The sequence below is a fragment of the Rhamphochromis sp. 'chilingali' genome (assembly GCF_963969265.1).
Source record: "Rhamphochromis sp. 'chilingali' genome assembly, chromosome: 4".
Taxonomy (NCBI): Eukaryota; Metazoa; Chordata; class Actinopteri; order Cichliformes; family Cichlidae; genus Rhamphochromis; species Rhamphochromis sp. 'chilingali'.
In genome coordinates, this window is record NC_137948.1 from 30061075 (window position 1) to 30083109 (window position 22035).

The following is a 22035-nucleotide window of genomic DNA, read 5'->3' on the forward strand; positions in this document are numbered from 1 at the left end:
AGTTTATGTACAATAAGCACTGGTGTGGTGGGTGGTGGTGGTGGTGGTGGTGGGGGGTACAAGCAAAGATAAGATGGCTATACAAAGCAAACATGGAGTTAAATTTCACTTCATATTTTCAGTATAAGCCGTTCAGAATGACTCAGATTAAACGGCACAATTTGGCTTATGATGAAATTATCTGTAAGTTGTTATTAGTTTTACTGATAAGTCTGTAAAATTACCCCACAAATATGAAGCACAGCCAAGCTTTGCTATATAAATAACTTCCAGAGTTATTTAGGAAATAAGGATAATGGTGTCAGACACAGAAAGCGGCAAATCCTCAGATCTGTGAAGAGGGAACCAGAAGCATTGTTTGCTATTTGTCTTTATTACTTAAAATGGCATACATTATTTTTTTAAAAAAGCAACAAAAACCTGAAAAGTGCTACACTGATTTTGCACTGAAGTCCTCCAGCCTGCCTACAAAAGGCCGTTGGTTCATTTCTTTATAACTAAATAGACGTGAATCCACTTACACTCGCAGGTATTAGGTAGAGTTTAACAGTCAAAGGGTAATCCGGAGCGTAAGGGTGTGTTTTTGTTGTGATTTTGTGTAAGTGTGTGTGTGACATCTCTTCCTATCCAACTGTATTCAACCACAGACTGTATATAAAAGATTGAAACAGCCTTGGGGTGTGAAAAATGAAGCCGCCGGTGAGGTGAATTAAACCTGGATTCTTTCTAATGGTCAGCAGCATTGCCGGGCAGCAGGCCTGTATGAGAAAATGACTGCAGTGCTCATGGATGTATGACCTCAGGATCTGAACTGGTTCATGGTCTCAGTTGCCGTTTTCAGATCTTGCTGTCTACAGCGTGGTGTTCATTTGATAAATGATGGTCCCATTTGTAGTAAAATAGGCGATATGATTTAGGGCGGGCAAACCTTGAGATTGACAAGTCGCTATCGTAGAGACAGGACCTATCATTTAAAGGTCATAGTGAAAAGATGACAGGAAATAGGTCTTTAATCAGTAATGAAATCTGCTCAGTCAGTCTCATTTGACTAATCGTTTCAGCGATTGGTCACTGGATAAGAAAGGTGAGTCACTGCAGGCTGACCGATAAGTGTCAGCAACGCAGCCCCAGTCCTGATATGGCGTCAGTGGTACAGCGGCTGCACGTATTCCGGTGGAAAGACCCCCACCCGGCCTCGGCAGCGACCCCTCCAGCTCAAGGAGCTCGAGCAGTCCAGCAGGTCGATGATGTCACCGCGCAGGAAGTGGAGGTGGGCGGTGTGAGGGGGGGTGTAGTCGCAGAGGGCGTGAGCCAGCCGAGGCTTCTGCACAAAGACGGAGCCAAAACGGGGAAGTCAGACAGACAGGTGCGTGTTTAACAGAAGCACGAGTCGTTTATGAGAAACAGAGACGCGTCGAGGTGGTGTGTCATACCTCCACAACTGGTTTCAGCAGACGCGATGATGTATTTCCCTCCGGGTGAGAGGGGTTAGAGTAGAGACGGCCCGAGGGGATGGACTCCTGAGAGGTGCTTTTGTAAGGGTTAGGATAGGGGTTACGCGCCAAGTGCGACAACAGCTGAGGGGATGAGGGAGGATCTTTGAGGCAGACCACCTTCTCCACAGCAATGCTGTGAGTTCTGTAGAAATCCACCAACTGGTTGAGGGAACAGAACGACTCCTCCCAGATGCAGTACTGACCGCCGCCCTCCAGGACGCGGAAATGCTCCACCCTGTCGCCATAGCTGCAAGATAAGAGTGGTGAACATGGAAAACGAGAGAGCTGATGAGAAGGAAGACAAGCATGTGCGTCCTCATTCTTTGTTCGGGAACTCCCTCAGTCACACCACCAACTAAAATCACACTCCATCATTTTCAAATGTCTTTGTGTGAGCAGCCACATTAACCTGCACAGAGCAACCGTGAAAGGTGAGGCCATGAAATGACTAGGCAAGCTGTTATTAACACTATTTCACTATTTCATCAGGAAGATTCAAACATAGACCCCATAATTTAGTCAAAAACAATTATTTTTCAAATATTATTATTTGTATTTGTTTTATAACGTGTCCCATCACAGTCACTGGGGTACTTTTATCTCGACTTAAAAGACGCACAACACTCGGATCTATTGCCTGCTGACTGCCCAATAAGAGTTCTGATGGACGTCATGCACTGGGTTAAACTTCAACTGTGATTCAAACAGCACAGCAATGCAACCATGTAGAGCTGGGCGATAGAACGATAACGATATGTATCGCGATATAACTTTTACTCGATAGAGAAATTAAGCTATCGCGATAGACCTCGCCGCTCTTGTCCTCTTAAAAAAAAAAAAAAAAAAAAAGGTCAGCCAATCCAAATTAAGTAGCGCAGAGCCGAACCAATCACAGCCGCAGCGTCACGTCGCGTGACTTGATACGTACAGCACAAGTGCCAAGCCGCACGTGTGTTTGTTTGGGAAGCAGCCAGCGGGTAATAGTGATGGGATTTCCGGCTCTTTTTAGAGATCCGGCTCTTTCGGTTCGGCTCACTAAAAAGAGCCGGCTCTTTCGGCTCCGAACCGGCTCTTGAGGTTGTTTTGTTGCTTTAATTAATTTATTATTAACAATAATATAAAATTATGCACAAAAGGAATTACTAACATAAAAACAAGTGGTTTTATTTATATATGTTTATATATAAATATATGCGGTGGCCCCTAGAGACAAAACACGTACAAACTCCAAAACACATTTCTAGCATGAACTGAACTTCCAAAGCAGAGCTACTAGATCACTTAAATTACACAATTGAAAGCATGTGTGTATTGTTTGTGTATTTATACACAGGCACTCATATATATATTCAAATAATTTTAAAAAAAAGTTCATTTACCTGTTACTACGACACACCAAATCCGGTCGTTGGTACTTGCTGGCTTGTGTAGCCACAAGATAACAAAGGCTCAACACTGCGCCCAGCATCCTGGAGCACTTCTGTTGTTCTTTTGTACGTGTTTTGAGTTTTTATGTGCTTCTGAGTTTTTATATGCTTCTGAGTTTTTACGTGCTTCGGAGTTTGTACGTGTTTTTACGTGTTTTGGAGTTTGTACGTGTTTTTACGTGTTTTGGAGTTTGTACGTGTTTTTACGTGTTTTGGAGTTTGTACATGCTTCAGAGTTCGTACGTGATTTGAAGTTTGTATGTGCTTTGTCTCTAGGGGCCACCGTAAATATACTTTTATTTATTCACTCCACATAAAATGTAATAAATAAATCATATAATATAAAAATCAACTATTCACATTTCAAGTTTTAACTATTTAAATTTTCAGCTTTTTCCTTTCACAAATTTAAAGTGAAAAGAACACAAAACACTGCAAACCACAACACAATTAAATATAAATTATAATATGAAAACTAAAAGAACATGCACATTCTCTGTCATATGGACCTGCATGAATAAACTTTCTCAATCCTTTATCATCTGCAACCGAAAATAGTTGTGGATGATTACTATACCTTTCTAATGTTGTTGTCCCTGCCTCTCTTTCTCTCTCTCTGGCTCTGTTCCTGTGCTACTGAGTGTAACTACCGCCCCTCCCCCCTCTGCCCAGCGTAAAGCACAAGGCTCGCGTGCAGAGTGAAGCGGAAAAAAAGTGCGAGAGAGAGGCTGAGAGAAAAAAAAAAAAAAAAACAACCACGTGACGGCTCGCGATAAGGAGCCGGCTCGCGTCGTTCACGTCAAAGAGCCGGCTCTAAGAGCCATTTCGTTCGCGAACGACCCATCACTAGCGGGTAATGGAGCCAGCGGGTAATGGAGGAAATGAGTGTGCCGACTAGAAAAATCAACCGAGCGTGACCGAAGAGAAAACAGATGATGGTTCCAATGCCGGAGAGATTGTCGAACGGAAGAGCCATAGAAGTTCCGTAGTGTGAAGGTATTTCGGCTATTTCAAGTCTGACAAAAAACAGAGTAGCGTGCACTGTAAATGTGCCAAAAGCAAGTCTGGAAATACAATAAACTGGTGCATGCGTCACACTGTGCGCCACGTTATTGTTTCGGTGAAATGAATTTCTACAATACTGTTACTGTTAATTCTACTCTCTGCAGTGTTTAAATGCTTACATATACACACAGTTACTGTCCCTCCACACATACGACTCGGTTCTGCTTCTATGCCCCAGCTTTGTTTACTTTTTCCCACCGAGGCTTCTAGACTTCTGATTGGCCAACATTTCTGCATGGTTAGGAATCTAGCGCCACCTGCTGCTTTGGCATGTTCATAGCAGCGTTTTCCTTCATTTCTGCCTTTATGTGTGGACGGGATTATTTTTTAAAACGAAAACGGCAAATCTCCGTTTTCAAAAATACCCGTGTACGTGTGGACGTAGCCTCAGTCTCTGACTGGAAGCACTGATTCGTCATTCGGCTTTTGTCAGACTAAAGTAACTGTTAAAACTGTTTGAAAAGCTCAGCTATACAACAAGGAGAGATTGAGAATTTCCTTTTAGTTCTCAGTTTATTTGATATTGACAAAAGTTAGTCAGTTTTGTCTGTTCTTCTGTAAAACAAACTAAGATTTATTTTTAGAATTAATATTTTGTTTCTAAGTGGAATTGACAATTTAGTAGTCTGTTTCGTTTGTTCTGTTTTGAAACTTAAACGCTTTAGCGGCTGCCTTTTGTGTAGTTTGCAATATTTGCCTTTATTTATCTGAAAAAGTCTCATGTTCCTTAAGTACATCTACCCTGTTGAACTTATTATGGGAAATAAATATTTAAATAAAAACAAGCTGCTGATTATTTCACATTTTACTTGTGAGCAACGGCACATTTAAATCTTACAAATATAGTTATTTGGCTGATATCGTGATAGATATCGTTATCGCCTGAAATGAAAAAAACATATCGTGATATGAAAAAATCTCATATCGCCCAGCTCTACAACCATGGCAACTTTCAAACCCAGGAAACCCTCGATTAAAAACATGGCTCAGCATAATTCCTACCATATATAAACATATGACCTTTACACTTATAAATCTCCACATAAATGACAATAAAGATGATGATGAGTTTGTGTTGAAAGCGGTAGTGATGATGATCACGATGATGATGAACATGAGGAGAAAGATGATTAATATTCCTGATGCTTCTTATCATGACTGTTGCTCATTAACTTAAATTTCTTTCTTTCTTCCCGCTTTCTCTTTCTCTCGAACTCTGTTTAAGAAAACTGGCGTACACACATGCAGCACCTCTTGTCACACACTACACGTCATAGTCATTCACCTTTCCCAGTATCTACCTGTCCTGATATCTTAACCAACCTCTCCCTCTCTTTCTATTTTTCTTTGGTCTGTGCTGTTTGGCTGTTTTTTCCTAATATGTCCTGTTCTATTCTTAGTTTAGTATTAACAACAGAAATTGTTAAAGGAAAAGATGGATTAATCAAACAACAAAGACTTGTGTAAAATTATTTTTGCAGCTGAACATTAATATATAATGAAAAAAAATATAATACATATTTCAACCCTCCTTCTCTCTCTTGCTGGGAAACACACTGTGTTTTCTCAGGTCGACTTCACGGATTACAAAGAAGGGTAAGTACTTTATTTAGGGAACACATTTCCATCTCCACTATGAAACCTTATTACATTTGAACTGTAGCTTTGACCAACACACTCTCACTTCACATAATCTCTTTTGTTGTGTTATCTGTTTTGTGGGGAGTAACTGCCTTTGTGACGTTTTAGATGTGTAATCATTGACAGACTGAGATATCTTTTCAGTTTCAACCATGCACCTTATACTACATATACTACTGCATTTCTGTTGTGTGTAACTTAGATGTCAGACCCGCCCCCCGCCAACACACACACACACAATGCCGTTCAGCTATCTTAGTGAGGACCTTCATTGACATAATGCTTTCTCTGGCCCCTAACCCTAACCATTAAAAATGAATGCCTAACCCTTACCCTAAACCTAACCATAACCTAACTGTAACCCTGACACTAAAACCACATTTTGAGCCTCAAAAATGCCTTTAAATGTCTTCACATTTGTGAGGACCGGGTTGTGTGTCCTCACAAGTGACTGTTGGTTCTCACAAGTATAGTAGAATGCAGCTTTGGGTCCTCACAAAGATAGCTAGACAGGAACACACACAGACACACACACACATGCAGATAACTAAGTCTTAATTAGGCCGAGACTATGCAATGGAAACAATGGATTTACTGTTGTGATGATCTTACACAGGCATAACTGATAAATTTAGGGACCTTTCAGCAAAATGTTTTGCGAAATGAAAAAAAAGGTAATCTATTATTTTTAGTTTTATGAGATGTTCCTGGAACTGTTTAACCAACAACAACAAATAGTTTCAAAAGTTTTTGCTATGAGGAGTTTTTCACTGACAGGAGCAAGAGGCCCATTTTGACATGATGTTGCAGGATAGGCACAGGTGTGATTTATATAATATTGATTATGGCACTTTTGTACATGGATAGTACAGTACCAAGATCCTGGTACAAAACACGATGGGACCGTCCATTCTCTTCCACTTAGCCAATTCAGGGTCGCAGTCGTGGCTGGAGCCTATCCCAGCGTTCGTGGGGCGAGAGGAAGGGTACGGCCTGGACAGGTTGCTAACACATATTGAGACAGGCAACCATTCACACATACAGCTGATTTAGAATCACCGATTAACCCGACGACTGTGGGAGGAAGCCACACCTGCAGAGAACCCACTCAGACACTGAGCATGCAAAATCCACACAGAAGGCCTTGGACTAGAGTTAAACCCAGGATCTGCCTGCTGTGAGGAAATGGTGCTAACCACCACACCGCTGTCCCACTCCCAAATATTATTATCATATTTATGAATAGTGTTTATGAGAAACGCGCCCAAGCTGAAATGTTTTTAACATGTGTCTCAGCAGTGCAGATAACGGATTTCCCCGTTAACAGCTCCATCTGCTGGGAATCCGAACTCTCACTCAGCGCGTGTTACAGAATGATAACAAGCCTACAGACAGTTCTGTAAGGGTCAGAGGTCAGGGGTGTCAAACATGCGGCAAAAGTTTTGGAAAATGTGGACATTTCAAAGTTAATAAATTCTGAACGTTCAACTGTATTTTTTAGGGGTGCAACGATACACAAAATTCTCGGTTCGGTTCGATACTTTGGTGTCACGGTTCGATATTTTTTCGATACAAAAAAAATGTTCATGCATTTTTAATTTGTCATTTATTAAAATTATAAATATATATTTTAACTCAAAAGTACAGTTTTTAAATTTAACCCTAACCCTTGTGCGTGTTTTTTATTTTGACAGCGAATGCGCACCTGCGGACCACTTATGTGCAGCCCTGGTTATTTAGCTCGTCATATCGCAGCCACAGAAATTATTTTGTCCATGAAACCATAAAGCTGCACTTTCTTTTTGCCTTATAGTCTGATTTGTCATAACTTCTCCGTTTTGTGGTAAGCTTTTCTTTGGCTGTCACTTCTTCACCCTGACCTGTCTTGTTTGGCTCAGCAGAACTGAAATGCTTTTACACACTCACTCACATAAGCTCAGCGATTCTCTGCGCGATCAACCTCTCACATGTTTAAGCTGTGGGAGATTTCACTTGTCATGTTTGCATAGTAAGCTAACGATTAATAAGACGATGTCAGAGGAATTGGTGCACAAATTATCATCACTCACAGATCAGTGCTGTCGCTCTCTATACACAGTTCGCGCGATTGCAAAGTGAAAGCAAAAAACAAGCGCAAATTCAAACGCGATTGCAATATGTCACATATTGACAGTGGCTCACTGATGCCAATGACATAATTACCCAGCTACATTTCTGAAAGAATGCAAAAGCATTGACATATATTTTTCCTTCCTACAATAGCCCGACGGGCAGGGAAGAGATAGATTTTGGTAGCCCGACTGAAAAAATCGCTAGCCCCGGGACGTTGGGCTAGCGATATTGCAAGCCCTGTATCTGATTGAGGAATCACTCATCTTTGGAAAAGAGAGTTTATTACAGAGAAATGTCTCTTTCCAAAATAAAAGCTATACTATCCGCTTCTTCTGGGCTATATTCTCAGCAGCATAAGGAGAATCCTGTGCTAACAGCTGTCTAAATGACTCGGCTAAAGTTAGTAGCATGCTTGTTGTTTTTGTCTTTGCACTAGGATGATGTCGGCGTAAATGTGCAGTCATATTCGTTGTGTTCCCACTAGTGCTTTCAGGTTAATCTCGTTGAAATGACCTTAACACCACAACACGGCAAATCTCCGTTAACGAGCTACCGCCGATCGCCCCGTGCATGGGGCTAGACGGCTAACACGTTAACGAGCTAACTGCGCTAACACACTAGTTCCCACCCATGTAATTGAGCATTGCATGGCACATCCAACATACTGTTTTACTTTAGTCCATGACTCGCTTACCTTCAGGGTCATACGTCACATGAAAACCAAAATAATTCCAAACGCCAGATCTGAATGAGGGTGGGGGAGGTGCCCTGCGCTCTTCCTTCTGACTATGCTGTCTGTGTGGAGCACTCAGTGGATCTGCGCTCGACAGTGCAGCCTAGGCGGAGTAGTCGAACGCAGATTCACTGAGCGCTCAACACAGACAGCATCGTCAGAAGGAAAGTTGATAAAATAAATTACAAATGTTGTATTGTTCGATACATATGCGTACCGAACCGAAAGCACTGTATCGAACGGTTCAATATCGATACGAATATCGTTGCACCCCTAGTATTTTTGTTTGTTTTAGCTTCTTTACTGTCAAAGACACAACCAATGGGCTGTTATCCACCAGTAACAGATAAACCATTAACTGCAAGGAAATTTCCTTTTTTTATTGTTAATATTCAGTTTAAAAACAGGAAAAATCCCTTCATAATCCCTGTTTACAAAATAAGTTTCTTTTTACAAATGAATAATGCTACACTCAATTCACAGATGATTTCTGTCACAGCAAATAAACGAAGTCCTTCATTTCTTTATTTCCTTTACAGTCTGAGCCCAATGACCCTGCTGACAGTTTTTTTTTTAAATTTACTACAGCAGTATTTCTTTGTAATGATAAAAAGCAGACGTATTGTTTCTGAAGACATCTCTGGCAATCAAACTGTAGTTTACCTTCTTTACATTGAAAATCTTTTAAATGAGTTACTGTGCGTTAGCTTTACCGCTCCAACCCACTTAAGATGAAACTGAGCGTATGTGGCCCATGTTGTAAAACTCCTGGTTTGTCCTGGAATGTATTGTAATGTGTTTTCCATGATAATAAAAACAAGACTGGGCACAGACTACACAGCCATTCTTCGTGAATCTTTATCGCCCTCTCCTGATCGACTTTAGCATCACATTGTTTTGTTTCTGTACACCTCTCATCTCTCGTAAACCTCGCAGGTAGACAGATGTTACGCCTTAAAATGTTAACATGAGCACATTGTGTACGTGCCCGTCTGTGGCATGTGTCCATTACATAATGTACCTGTGTTTAATTAAAGACTGTCTGTTGTTACGCAATGGGCCGATTATTGAACACATTCAATTTACCCTTAGTGATTAAATGTGTCCCACGTCACTTTGGTGACCCAGATTGCACCGCCCCCTCCTCCTCCTCTCTGTGCTCTGTCTGTGCTGCTGTGATATTTTTAGTTCAACCGGTTCTCATAAAGCAATTTAAATAGTCTGGCTCTCCTATGTGCCGACCCTGACACACGCTCAGAGACACGTGGACGCTTTAATGTGCTCATTTAGTCAGTGGGATGGAAAACAAACATCCAACAGCACACTTAATACCGCAGGGACACGCTGCAAGGATGTGTGCGTGGGGGAGTGTGTGTGTTTCACGCAGCATGTGTGGTTTGAGTTCAGCCCCAGCTTTGAACAGTCGTTGATCATAAAGATGGAGTTTGATATAACCGGTGGATGAATGGGTTATTTAAGCAGGACAGCAGAGTGAGCCCATGAGAAATGAACATGGAAATGGACAGATTTAAGCACATGGACAGATTTAAGCACATTCTTTCATCCCGACTGAAGCTGACGTTCTTGTTTTTGTGTGTGTTTGTGGTGCATTCACTGACCTAACAGAGAGGGAAAACTCTCCCGGAGCTGATTCACTCTCCCTCACCAGGAACACTCCAGTGTCCTGCCAACGCAGACGCTGTTCAGCCTCAAGTCTTGACACCGGTCCTGCAAACCACCTACCAGAGCACACAACAGCACACACTTCTCACACACTTCTCTTGGCATTTAAAAGACAATTAAAGCAGTATTCAAATCAGTTATGTAAGGCAGTGTTTCCCCCATTAGCTCACAAAAGGAATAAAGCACAAATGATGACATCCTAAATTGTTGCTTTTTTATCTTTAGGCCTCTAAAACTCCTTAAAATGATACAATCCAATCACAAGAAAACAGTCTGACTACACACTGAAGCCTGATAAGAGTTACTCATGCAGCACAAGTGGACAAAATAGTTCTTTTTACGGGTGTGGAAGGAGGGAAATGTAGTTCCCGGGCACGTAGCCACGCTTCCCCTGGATCTCTGCTGTCACCCAGCAAGAATCCTCCTCCATTTCTGTCACCTATAACACACATGCACACGCACAATTACTCTGCGTCGACATACAAAACAAAACATTTCTCAACGCATTAAAAGACCTACTTACCTTGATGATATCACCTTTGTGAAAACTGATCTCGTCTGCTTCTGACGCTGCAAAAGAGAAAAGAGCCACAGCCTCCATCCCAGACAGAAAGAGTGCAGCGGAGGAGCCTCGGCAACAGTTTCACTTCATGAATGGAGAGATACTACAGCTGAGTAGAGGACAGCACGGGGTGATGACATAATCACTGTGTGTGTGTGTGTGTGTGTGTGCGTAGTGGCTGATATTCTGCTCTTAAGTTAATGAGCAGAGTTTTTCTGCGTCCCTTTCTGCATACATGTGACAGAGTTAGAGCGTGAACACGTGGAGATGGCGACCGCCTTTTTCCATTCCCAGCTTCTCTGCCTACACACTTTAAACTCTGGGGCTTTATTAAAGCATGTCCACCAGGGAAACCAGCGACAGTGGGAGGCTCACACTTTGAAGCAATGGAAAAGGACCTGAAGTAGACTGCAATGCTAAAAGATCAGGACAGGAGGTAACAAAGTGGCTCCAGCGGATTTGGTTACTCGCGCTTTTGACAGGGAAATGCGTGTTTTGAAACCTGAGCCTAAAGATTGCCTGTGTGCGTTTAAGCACAACAAAATAACATCTACGCAGTCAGAGGATGCAGCGGAGGACGCCTTCACAGATTCCCTTAGTGACTGATAAAAAAAAGCAATAAAATAACACGCTTTTTTTTTACAAAATTTGCATTTATTTAGAGGATTTTGATGTGAATAAACTTCAGTTGAGCTTTTAGATCCCACTTATGTGAGTGGCCACTGTGACATCATTCAGTGGCAGGTTGGACAATGCAAAGAAAGTGTTTGGCAACTCTTTTGCTTCACATCAACTCTGGGATTGTCTATATTTAGCTCATATTCTCATTTAAAATGGTGCACGAACAGCAAACAAATGCTGACAATTTACTGCGACACATTGCTATAGCTATATGTTTTAAATGTGGCTGGGGTCCTTATAGGATGTTGGGTCTTTTCTTTTAATTAATTACATGAAATATGATCAAAAGGTTTGTAAGTACAGGTGTAAAAATGCTGTCACTGTGCCTTTATGCTTCTCTCCTCCTGAGGGCTGGATCTCCTCCACTGCGAGCCTTCAACTTGAATTTTGTTGCGGAAGAGAGGACAAAGTCGCAGGGAGCCAAATCTGCTTTTTCATTGAGCTGTGTGTAATTTGGAGTGAACGTTCTCCCTTTGACGCTTCAGGGTGCTACGGGAGAACTTGGCACTGAGGGGGTGATCCCCCGGGACAAATTCAGAAGTAGGTCAGCTCAACAACCACTCTCCTGGTCTTACCCACAGCGCCACCTTTGGGGCTTTAGACTACACTGAGTCTGAGTCATAGCTGAGATCCAGGATTGATCCTGTACATTCAAGCTGGGAGCGATGCATAGCAGCGGCACTGTGAGTGGTGTAAAGGTGCAGGTGACAGTGGGCACATTTAAATCAGTGGAGTGGAGTCACAAAACTTTTTGATTACAACTCAACTGCTGCATTACAATTACCCAGGTGAAAGAAGTAAACAAGCAAACAAATAAAAAACTACAATTAGCGTGCTCCTCTTGGATTCAACGAATTTGAATATTGCAACAACATGAAGAGAAATGTAACTTGATTTATTCGTGTGTGCGTTAGTAGCAGTCCACTATGACCTCTTGCCCTGGTTGTGTGTTTGAATGAGTGTGAGAGGTGCTCGCAGTTAGTATGTCCTGCAGTAGTGAGAGGGGCGAGTTATGCACGTGGTCACTGCTTCTACTGAGGATCTCCAGCCTGTCGTCCAAACCCAGAGAGCCCAACGCTTCACACACGCTTACGCGCTCGCAATGACTCACAGCGCTCGCTCCTTCCTCGCTGTGGTCTTCAAAGCTGGTGGCATTGAGTGCATTTAAATCTCTCTCAGCATTAGCCTCAGTCCTTACACCCAGTATCTTTCTGATCTCTTGTGCCCAACCTGCTCTGGGCAGCTCACAGGACACTCTGGCAACTGTTGCCGTGGCATCAGATACATCTGGGTCCCCTTGCGATGCCGGACAAACTGTCACTCTGAGTGTTATCAGCAGTCTACAGGCCTTTAAAGCTACAGGCCTATCGCAGTCGACCAGACCGCTCAGCAATGCAGAGATGACTCCCTGCTCAACCAGACTCTTCAACACGTCGACTAAATCTGACTCCGCGTCCTGTGCGCGCGTGTCTCCGTGTGTGTGAAGTGTGTAGGCTCGGTCAGGCATCACAGCGTATGCGTGTGGTTGGGCCGGACGTGCGTCCGAGCCCTTCGTGTAACTCCCGTGCCCCAAAAAGGCTTTGTCCAGCAGCAACTCCGCCAGCTCCAGCGTGTGAACTTTGACCTCCCAGTCCAGATCGGCACAGCCTCGTGAGAGGACGGAGCGTACAGACTGCATGAGGAGAGAGCAGGAGGGGGAGGCAGGCGACGACGGGGGCGTGTGTGACGTATGTGAAGAGAACCAGGCGATGAAGAACTTTACAACAGCCCTCCTGGCAAACCCTTCTGTGTCCTGGGAGAGAATCTCAAGCAGCCGGGTCACAATTTCAGTCTGGAGATAGACGGGACATCGAGTTAGCAAAACCGGGCAAGTTCAAATCAAACTACAGATGAACTATTATCATTTAAATCTGATATCTGTTCTGAGCCCCACTATCTCTATCTTGAGTGTTGCTGTTATTCCACAGAACAAAACAAAAAGTGGAAAAATTCTTCCCTAATGCAATTGATGCTTTGAACAGAAGCTGGAGGCGTTTTCAGCTCAGGCTGTCTACTATTAGGAATGTCCACAGTTCGACGCCCAGCTCATCTAATGTCGCAGTGTCTTGAGGCACAACAATAAACGCCAAATCCTACTGCATCTCTGCTCTGTTGCCCTCTCAGAATAAGCCTTTTACTTCTACTAAACACAGCGTGTTATTGCCTTTGCTACAAAAATACCTCCTTCCAGCTGAACAGTTGACTCAAACAACGGCAGGTTCACACAGAGCACATGTGGCAGCTGTGAAAGAGTCTGGATAGACCACGGCAAAAATTATATAATTATTGCTGATGCAAGATCATCTGTGAAAACAACGGGGCACCACTGGTGAACCTGCCAGTTCAGGTGTTTTCTTACTAATGCCTGTGCCAATCTGTGACCACAGGCTCCACTGAAGGATGCTGGGTACTTGTGCCACCCTCATGGAGTCTTCTTCTGACAGCTTGGTGATAAAGCCTGCTGGAGGACACTGTGCTGGCCACACTGTGTGATCTTCTTGTTGCCTCTTCAGTGCACATGTTGTCACTTTTATTTGCACCAAAGCAGGTGAAATAAACCAGTTTGTTATAAAAATACATGCTACATATATAATATCGGTGTTAAGATTCTAATATTTACTGTTTTTGAGTATTCACATGTGTCTTTATCCTCCTGTCATGCATGCACGTTCATGTACACATTCCTCGGTCCTATTTCGACAGGTTTGCCTTTACTTCTTCTCACCTGCTCCTGTGTGGGTGCTGCCCCCTCCTGCCAGCTGTGCATCACTGTCTGTGCCAGTGCTTTGATCGCGCTGGCTCTCACATAACTCTCTGGATCCTGCAGAGCCTCCCTGAGGAGAGGAGTGGTACAGCAGCAGCCACCCAGCAGGGCCTCAGAGGCATCGCACGCCTGCTCAGCTGGCGCCCGGCAGACACGCATCGCTCCCAGGTGCCCTAGAAACTCCATCGTTGAGTCTCTTACCTCCCAGCGCATGTCACACGCACGCTTCTTCACCACCTGGACGAGATCTAACAGACACAAACAATGTGATTTGTTGTGCAGATCTATTGCACAGGCTTTATGAGCTACAGGGAAGATGCTAACGCTGTGATTTACCGTGTCTGAGCTGGTCTGTTATAAAGGAGACGTCTGTGCAAACACTCATCCACTTTACCAAGGCTTGGTAGGACTTATGTAGCACCTGAAAAACAAAGACGCATTCATCTTATCACGATGTTCAGTCCAAAAAACATTTTTGTTCCCCTCAACCTGCCTTTTAAAATCTTGAACCTTTCTCTATCTCATTAGTTCTTGTCCATTCAAAAATAAAAAGCAGAAACTTGTGCTTTTTACATGACTCTATGACAATTACAGAAAATTGTGTAAAGAAGATTTTTGATGCTTGAAAGTGAGCAAAAGAAATTTAACTTTGACCTGTGTAAAAACAGGTTGAGATACTCAGGTTACTGACGCCATCTGCTGGATGGTTTGGGACTCTTAGTTCCAAATAATGAAAGAAGTGACAGTCCTTCAACGTACAGTGATACTCTCAGACAACAGTGTGTTACGACCACAGTCTGGGGAGAGATATTCCTGGCTTTGTGCGCTATGGAAAAACTTGACTAACTCCAACTTTAACCACATCAATCACCTTTACAACGAACTAGAAATGAAACTCTAAGATAGATCTTCCACAGGTCAGGATATTGACCCAACCCAGTGTAATGGGATGAGAGCCAGGGTGCATCCATATTAGAGCAAACACAGTGAAACAGACTCACGTTTTAATTCACACCTACAGCCAGTTTAGGTGTGAATCAAAGCAGCTGTACAAATCTCTGATAGTTGTGATCATCTTGCATCTGTGAACAAAAACACGCACAAACTTACAGTGGGATCAGAATCAGGATCGTCCAGATACTGTATCAGAAGTGTGAGCACGTCAGTCAGCTTGCCATTTGCTCCTGAAACACAAACAGACACGTAAATTAACTCAGCGTGTTCCTTTAACATTTGTTTTTCCCACATATGCCATATACTACTTTTGTTTTGTAGAAGTATCTTACAGAATTTTTAAAAACTCATCACTTTACTTTTCTTACTTTTTTTCATTGATTGTACTCAATTGTATTTTTGTATTTCCTTCATATATCTGTACTTGAGCTGAGGTGATGCAAAAATTTCCCCGTTGTGGGATCAATAAAGTCTTATCTTATCTTATCTTAATATATGCACTAAAGGTCTTTATATCCTCCATAAAGAGAATGGTTGTTTTCAGTATTCCCTTTTAGTTCCATTCATGTAATATGGATTCTAACTCTAATGACAGCTTCACCTGGGCTGTTACTGACAGCTGTCAGAGCCTCTAGAGCACATTTCTGAACTTTCCCACTGCCAATGACATTCCTGAAAACTTCACTACAGCCAGCGGACGAGGAGGACGAGTCGCCGCTGCAGATCCTCAGTAGCGACAGAATTCCAGACACGATTAAATCCGGAGCGCAGGGGAGGCAGTCAGGATCCTGAGGGAGAGAGGCAGATTATAAGCCTTTCCATGCGTTAGAAACAAAGCTAACACCTTATAACATGGCCTGCGACTAAGGGTGTGTTACTTCTATCATTCAGATTGTATCAGAAATTACAATGTAATTATGTTTACATGCATCTACTTAAGTGTACAGTACAGGAAAGAATTATTATTATACCTGTTATCCCCTTATTCTAGTGTGCCTGCCTTTAATTGTGTGTATGTAAATATAATTACATTGTAATTACAAATAAATAACCTAAAAAGCCTGCTTTATTACAGAGGAATTAAAAATTATAGTGTTAACCGAAAAAGATCCAATATTTACTTCGCCACTCTCTCCTGTCCTTACACTCACCATGTGTGCAATCTGAGGTGTGTTTGTTAGACACACACTGATCATGGAGATGCAGGAGGTTTTGCTTTTCAGCTGCTCAGTCATGGCAAACCGATGCATGTCTCCTATAGGCCCAGACCTCATGTTACTCCATAACATAAATGCAAGATAACACAGATTTTTCTCAAGAGTGTACGTCTTTGTGGGTCACCTGCAGTGTTTGTGCCTAGTCGGTTCTGGCCAGATATGATGTCGAGGGGTAGCAGCAGTAATCTCACAGACTGAGCTGTGTGGACACGGTCACTGCACATAAAACCAGAAGAAGAAGAAGAAGAAAAGTTTGCAGACAAGAAACAGAAAACCCAACCTCTACAGACTTTTGTGTACAGAGTTTGTGTTGGCTGAACAAGCTGTGCTTACTGATGGCTGCCGCGGAGAAAAGCAGCTGCAGCATGGACGAGGTCAGCAGGTTTCCTGACGTTCAACATGAAAGTTAAAAGACGGGTGATGCGCTGGTCTGGGACGCGGCTGTAGGAGCAAGCACAGCAAGAGTCTATAAACTAAACCAGAAAGAGGCTGAACAGCAGCACAGTCACTAATGTATACTTAAAAACAACCACTAAGTAAATGCTGTGAATGATGGCTGACCATTACACTGTCCTGTTGTATTGCATAGATCAACAGAACAAAGCCATTGATGCTATATCTATTAGCAGATTTGCATATTCAGCCAGGAAGCTCCACTGTCCTCACCATCCTCTTAAAGTCACTACTTAAAATCTAAATAATCTCTAGTAGAGACAAAAAAGGACAGACAACTCTATAAAGCTACACTCTAGTGTGTTTTATGAGGGGTTTACCTGCATGCAGCTAGAATGACATCCATCAGAGGCAGTGTGAGTTCACTACAGTCTGCTGCCACCATTTCCTCCAGAGAAGCTGTGACTGTCTGCAGCAGCTTGTCATGCAGAGGAGGCTTGGTCTGGCCCAGGAGCAGAGCCAGCAATCGGAGGGTCTGCTGACACTGATGAAGCTGTGCGCTTCCCTTGGGAACCCCCAGCGCCCTCTTGAGGTACTCTGAGATTGCATCGACAACAGCGGTGCAATCTTGGTTTATTTCCATGGGCTCGGCTGGGTTTTCTACAGCTGCCTTGGACACGCTTGTGTTCTGCTCATCTTCCTTCTTATTGGTGCCATTACATCCTATAGATGAGACAGGCTGACAGAACAGCAGGACGTGGGCGAGCATTTGATTGGCAGCTGAGGCAACAAATAGGCTTGTGTCTGTCTGGAGTTGCAGAAGCGGCTCAATGAAATCTAAAAAAAACCAAACAAAGATAATACATATATATGAGGATGCGCAGTGGCGTGTCCAGCAGGGTCGCCTGGGGGGGCACAGGCCACCCCCCCCAACCAGACTGGCCACCCCAGGTGCCACCCCGAAGCTAAAACAATAAAATTTAATGAAATATCAAATGTACGATTATGGTTTCACAGTGAAGCTCAGATATCCGAGGGTAAGTGAATGCAGCACCGGCTTCTGCACTATGAGCATCATGTTAGCAAAGGTAGAAGAGCCAAGCACAAAAGACGGCACCGCAGAAAACAAAAAAAAAAATTTTCCGCGAAAGATTAACAAGTTAACATAGCCATCGGACATTTGCATGGTGGGCTGATGACTTGTTTTTTTTTGTAACGGCATGAACAATGAAAGTGGTGGATTGGCCAGATGCTGGCCGATGTGTAAAAATAACTCAGTTGTTTGGTGGTGGCTATGGCGGAGCTTCCACAGAGGCCAGCAGGTGGATGAGGGAAGGTGAGGCAGGAGGAGAGAGGAGGAGGTGGCCGCCGGTCCGAGTGTCAGGTGAACTGAACTTCAGGTAAGAAGTTATGACCTGCAGTCTATCTGGGTCAGATATAAACCAAGTTTAGGTGCAGTTTATTTTTGTTAAGCTGACTTTTTACAGTCAGTTACAATACCTCGTACTGCGTGAGCTAGAATGACGAGTTTCTATACAGCTGTTCGGTTGCTATGATGTTACTGATAGTGAACTTTATTTTATTCATAAGGTTAGTTAGTAGAGTTGCCAACAGCTCCTTAAAAAATGGAATGGTCCCTCATTCAGAGAAAATATTACACGTTTCGTATTGAGCTGAGAAGAGACGCAGTTTGTCCCGAACTTTAGCTATAATGGAAAAAAGACACACAGCTGGAGTTATTCTGTCTTTACAGCTGCCTCTTCTATTGCTACTTCAATCGTGAAACTGATCAATGATCAGCTGATCGGCTCTCTTGTTTGTTTATCGCCCACTTTGCGCCAGAAAGAGGAAACCAGCGGATGTCGCGCTAAACAACAGCAGCACGTTTAAGCTTGATCAGCTGTTGTTAGAATTTATTTAATATTAATTTTTAATATCAGCTGATGTTTGCTGGAGCCACAGCTGTAAAGCTGCTGGTCATGATGTCGGTTTGGATATGTGGTGAGAGGGAAACATGAAGATGAAACCAGGAGACGTCCTTACTGAATCATCAGAGCTGTGATGGAGAAACAGGTTTACCTTTTAGGTGACATGAGTGAGTTGAAGGGAAGTTATGAACTGTTTCTGAGAGACAAATAACACCAGGATCCTTTTTTACGTAGCTGACAGCTGGTAACTGTGCAGGGGCGGGTCTAGCAAAGTGTTGCCAGGGGGCCAGGTAGGGCATTAACAGGGAGAGGGGGGCACAAAGAAATACTTTTCTTTTTTATTCTCAATTCAAATATCTAGCTTTTATTAAATAATTATCTGAATCTTGCGAACAAAGTTTTTATCTGACGTAAAATGCATAGAAATCATACATATACCAAAAAGACTGTACATCACTGTCACAACAGCATTTGTTTTCATTCAAAGTCTTTATGGCTTTAATACCTGGTGGGCCGGTCTCTAGTCAAAATGCCCAATTTTTTGTCCCAGTCCAGCCCTGCAGGTTAATACTGGCAGTGTCACCATGCCAGCTGACTGTATTTTATCATCAACCAGTGTATATCTTTATTTTAAAGGGCGACCGTGGCTCAGGGGGTTGGGTAACGTATCTGTAACCGGAAGGTCGCCGGTTCGATCCCCGAGCTCTCTGTCCTGGTCGTTGTGTCCTTGGGCAAGACACTTTACCCTACTGGTGTTGGCCAGAGGGGCCGATGGCGCGACATGGCAGCCTCGCTTCTGTCAGTCTGTCCCAGGGCAGCTGTGGCTACAACCGTAGCTTACCTCCACCAGTGAGTGAATGAATAGTGGCATTGTAAAGCGCTTTGGGTGCCTTGAAAAGCGCTATATAAATCCAATCCATTATTATTATTTATACATCAATATTACCAAAGTTTACCATAAGGCAGCATAGAAAGTATTTACTTGCTTTCAGGTTTTATTCAAATGTTAGTCTTTTCATTTGTTTCCCCACTTTTTTCCTGTTTAAAATCAAACACCAGTTTGTGAGAAGATTATCTTCTTTTTTTTAACAGGCATTGGTTTTGCATTGGCATTGGCTAATTTGCCAATTGTATGTTAAAAATGTTCGTATTTTAATATTCAAAAATGTTTTTGCCCAAAACATATGTGCACTACATGTCAGTAAAAATACTATGCAAATATTGATGTCCTTGAATACTGAGTAAACACTGACTGATTGTATCTCTTCTACTTTATCAACGCAGTATCTAAAAACTTTGCACCGTAGTGGTTAAAATCTCATTCTAATAAGAGTTAAAAGCGCATTCGGTTATTAGGTTTACAGGGTTATTGAATTATGGTTAACGGTTGGTAGAATTGTTTTTAACAATATCTGCCAATTATATCTGCCACCCTTCTCCAAATCTGTGCCCCTACCTGGCCCCCCCAACAAAAATTTTCTAGACACGCCACTGAGGATGCGTCAGAATTACAACAATATAATACCTATAGCACAGTGCCTCTCGCCCTATGGCAGCTGGGAAAGATCCAGCCCCCAGTGACCCTGAATTTGATATGCAAGAGCAAACAAATGAAAGGATGAACAGAAATAGCATATTATCCTTAACACTAATGATCCCCCTCTCATGAATCGATGCACAAAACTCACCTGCTTGTCTAAAGAAGCTAAGACCATTTGGATGCTGCAGTGTGGTCCTTAAGCCCTGGATCCAGCCAATCCGTATGCAGGGATCCTCCCAGAGCCCTAACTCCTGCCAGTGCTGACAGCTAAAGACAAGATCCAGTACTAAGGACTCCTGCAAGAGAGAGAGGGAGGCACAATAATAGAGCAGATAAGTACTGGAATATTTTGTAACAGTTTACTAAATGCAACAGGCGTCAGAAGCTCTACCTTAAGAACTATGAAGTCATCCTCAGCAGCAGCCAATAAGCCGATGAGTCTGAGAGTGAAGGAGAGGACACCTGGGGCTGAAGCCGTGTCATGAATCACAGCAGATATGAACTCAAGCAGACACGGACAGGCCTCCAGCAGAGACTCCCCTTCAAAGAGTGAAAGAAAAGAAAAACAATGATACAGATTTACACAGGATCACTTTTTTATGTGCACCATAAAGAGAAATGATAAAGGTATAAAGATAAGATAAGATAAGATAACCTTTATTAGTCCCACACGTGGGAAAAAGACATGAAAAAGGAACATTTTAAATTTTAATTTATCTTTATTAATGCAATATAACATATATATATATATATATCATAAGTATCTTTGAGTTTTGGGATCTTTTACAAAGTGTAAATGTTATCTGCAAATATCGGTGATATAATCTGAGTAATAATCACCTACAAATACAGTGATTCGCTGCATGGTATTAAGTTTAGATCAGTTCTCTGGAAAATGAGGGCTCTTTAAAACACACCTTTCAGCTTTTCATGTATTTTGAAGCTGTTTTTTCGAAGAACTGGAATGTAAATGTGCTTGTCTCTGTCTCAGCTTGTGTCGTTTAAATATGCTATAAGCCATAAATGAAGCAGAAGTGACAGTCAACACAAAAAAGACAGTCATCGCATGTTTGTTTCATTTTCAAAATATCTGTTATTCAACCCAGGGTAGAGGGTTACATACTGAACTTAAAGAAAAGAAATAAAGTATCGATTAGATGGTATCGATACTTTTAATAATATAATTTTTGAATCGATCCTCCTATTAGAAAGATAGTGGGAGAGGAGGAAGAATGAAGACACTATCCTGTTAGGGTCAGTACTACTAACCAGCCTCGGTGAGCGCTGTGAACCAGTCCAGCAGTTTCTCCAGAATGGTGTCATCGGGCAGCGAGCTCCCTGAGGCCGCCAGCACCTCACAGACCCGGGGCAGCAGTGACACACACTCTCTGTCCATGGTGCTAAGGTGTGCGTGTTAATAACCGCAGTTGCTAGCTTAGGTCTTTACAACTAGGAGTTATATAACGTCTACACATTCTCTAACCACTCATGTCAATGTAAATGTGACCTCTAGCTAAATTGTGCAGTACAGACCAAACCGAAGCAGCTACTTTAAACACACAAAGTCGTTGGTTTTTGTACTTTACTAAACGAACGTCTCGCGGGAAACAGTTTCGGATCTACCGGTGTGTCGTTTCCTTTTCCGTGCTTCTGGGCGGGTCTCACGCCCCTGCGCTCTTCGCTGATCTCTAAACATCACTGTGGGGGGAAAATTACCACCAGTAGCTGTTGTACTTCCGGTCCCTATGCTTTACAGCTTTACTGCTTCTGCGCAGCCTTTCCACGCGCCTTTGAGGAGGT

General features: G+C 42.8%; 2 protein-coding genes across 2 annotated transcripts; both read right to left on the bottom strand.

Moving 5' to 3' along the window:
- Positions 1–33: 33 nt before the first annotated feature.
- LOC308396144 (GRB2-related adapter protein-like) lies at positions 34–11177 on the bottom strand. Its single transcript, XM_080881245.1, has 5 exons — positions 10681–11177; positions 10499–10596; positions 10094–10213; positions 1434–1743; positions 34–1324 (listed from the first exon to the last, which is right to left on the bottom strand). Exons 1-5 carry the CDS (start codon positions 10756–10758, stop codon positions 1145–1147), a joined length of 786 nt encoding a protein of 261 aa, XP_080737371.1. The 5' UTR covers positions 10759–11177; the 3' UTR covers positions 34–1144.
- Positions 11178–11366: 189 nt separating this feature from the next.
- Positions 11367–21905, bottom strand: brat1 (BRCA1-associated ATM activator 1). The gene is made up of 12 exons (XM_080881243.1): positions 21505–21905; positions 20627–20775; positions 20384–20531; positions 17148–17604; positions 16708–16815; positions 16499–16590; positions 16309–16412; positions 15759–15945; positions 15314–15387; positions 14540–14624; positions 14165–14451; positions 11367–13231 (listed from the first exon to the last, which is right to left on the bottom strand). The coding sequence occupies exons 1-12, from the start codon at positions 21629–21631 to the stop codon at positions 12311–12313; spliced, it is 2739 nt and encodes a 912-aa protein (XP_080737369.1). The 5' UTR covers positions 21632–21905; the 3' UTR covers positions 11367–12310.
- Between the last annotated feature and the right edge of the window lie 130 nt (positions 21906–22035).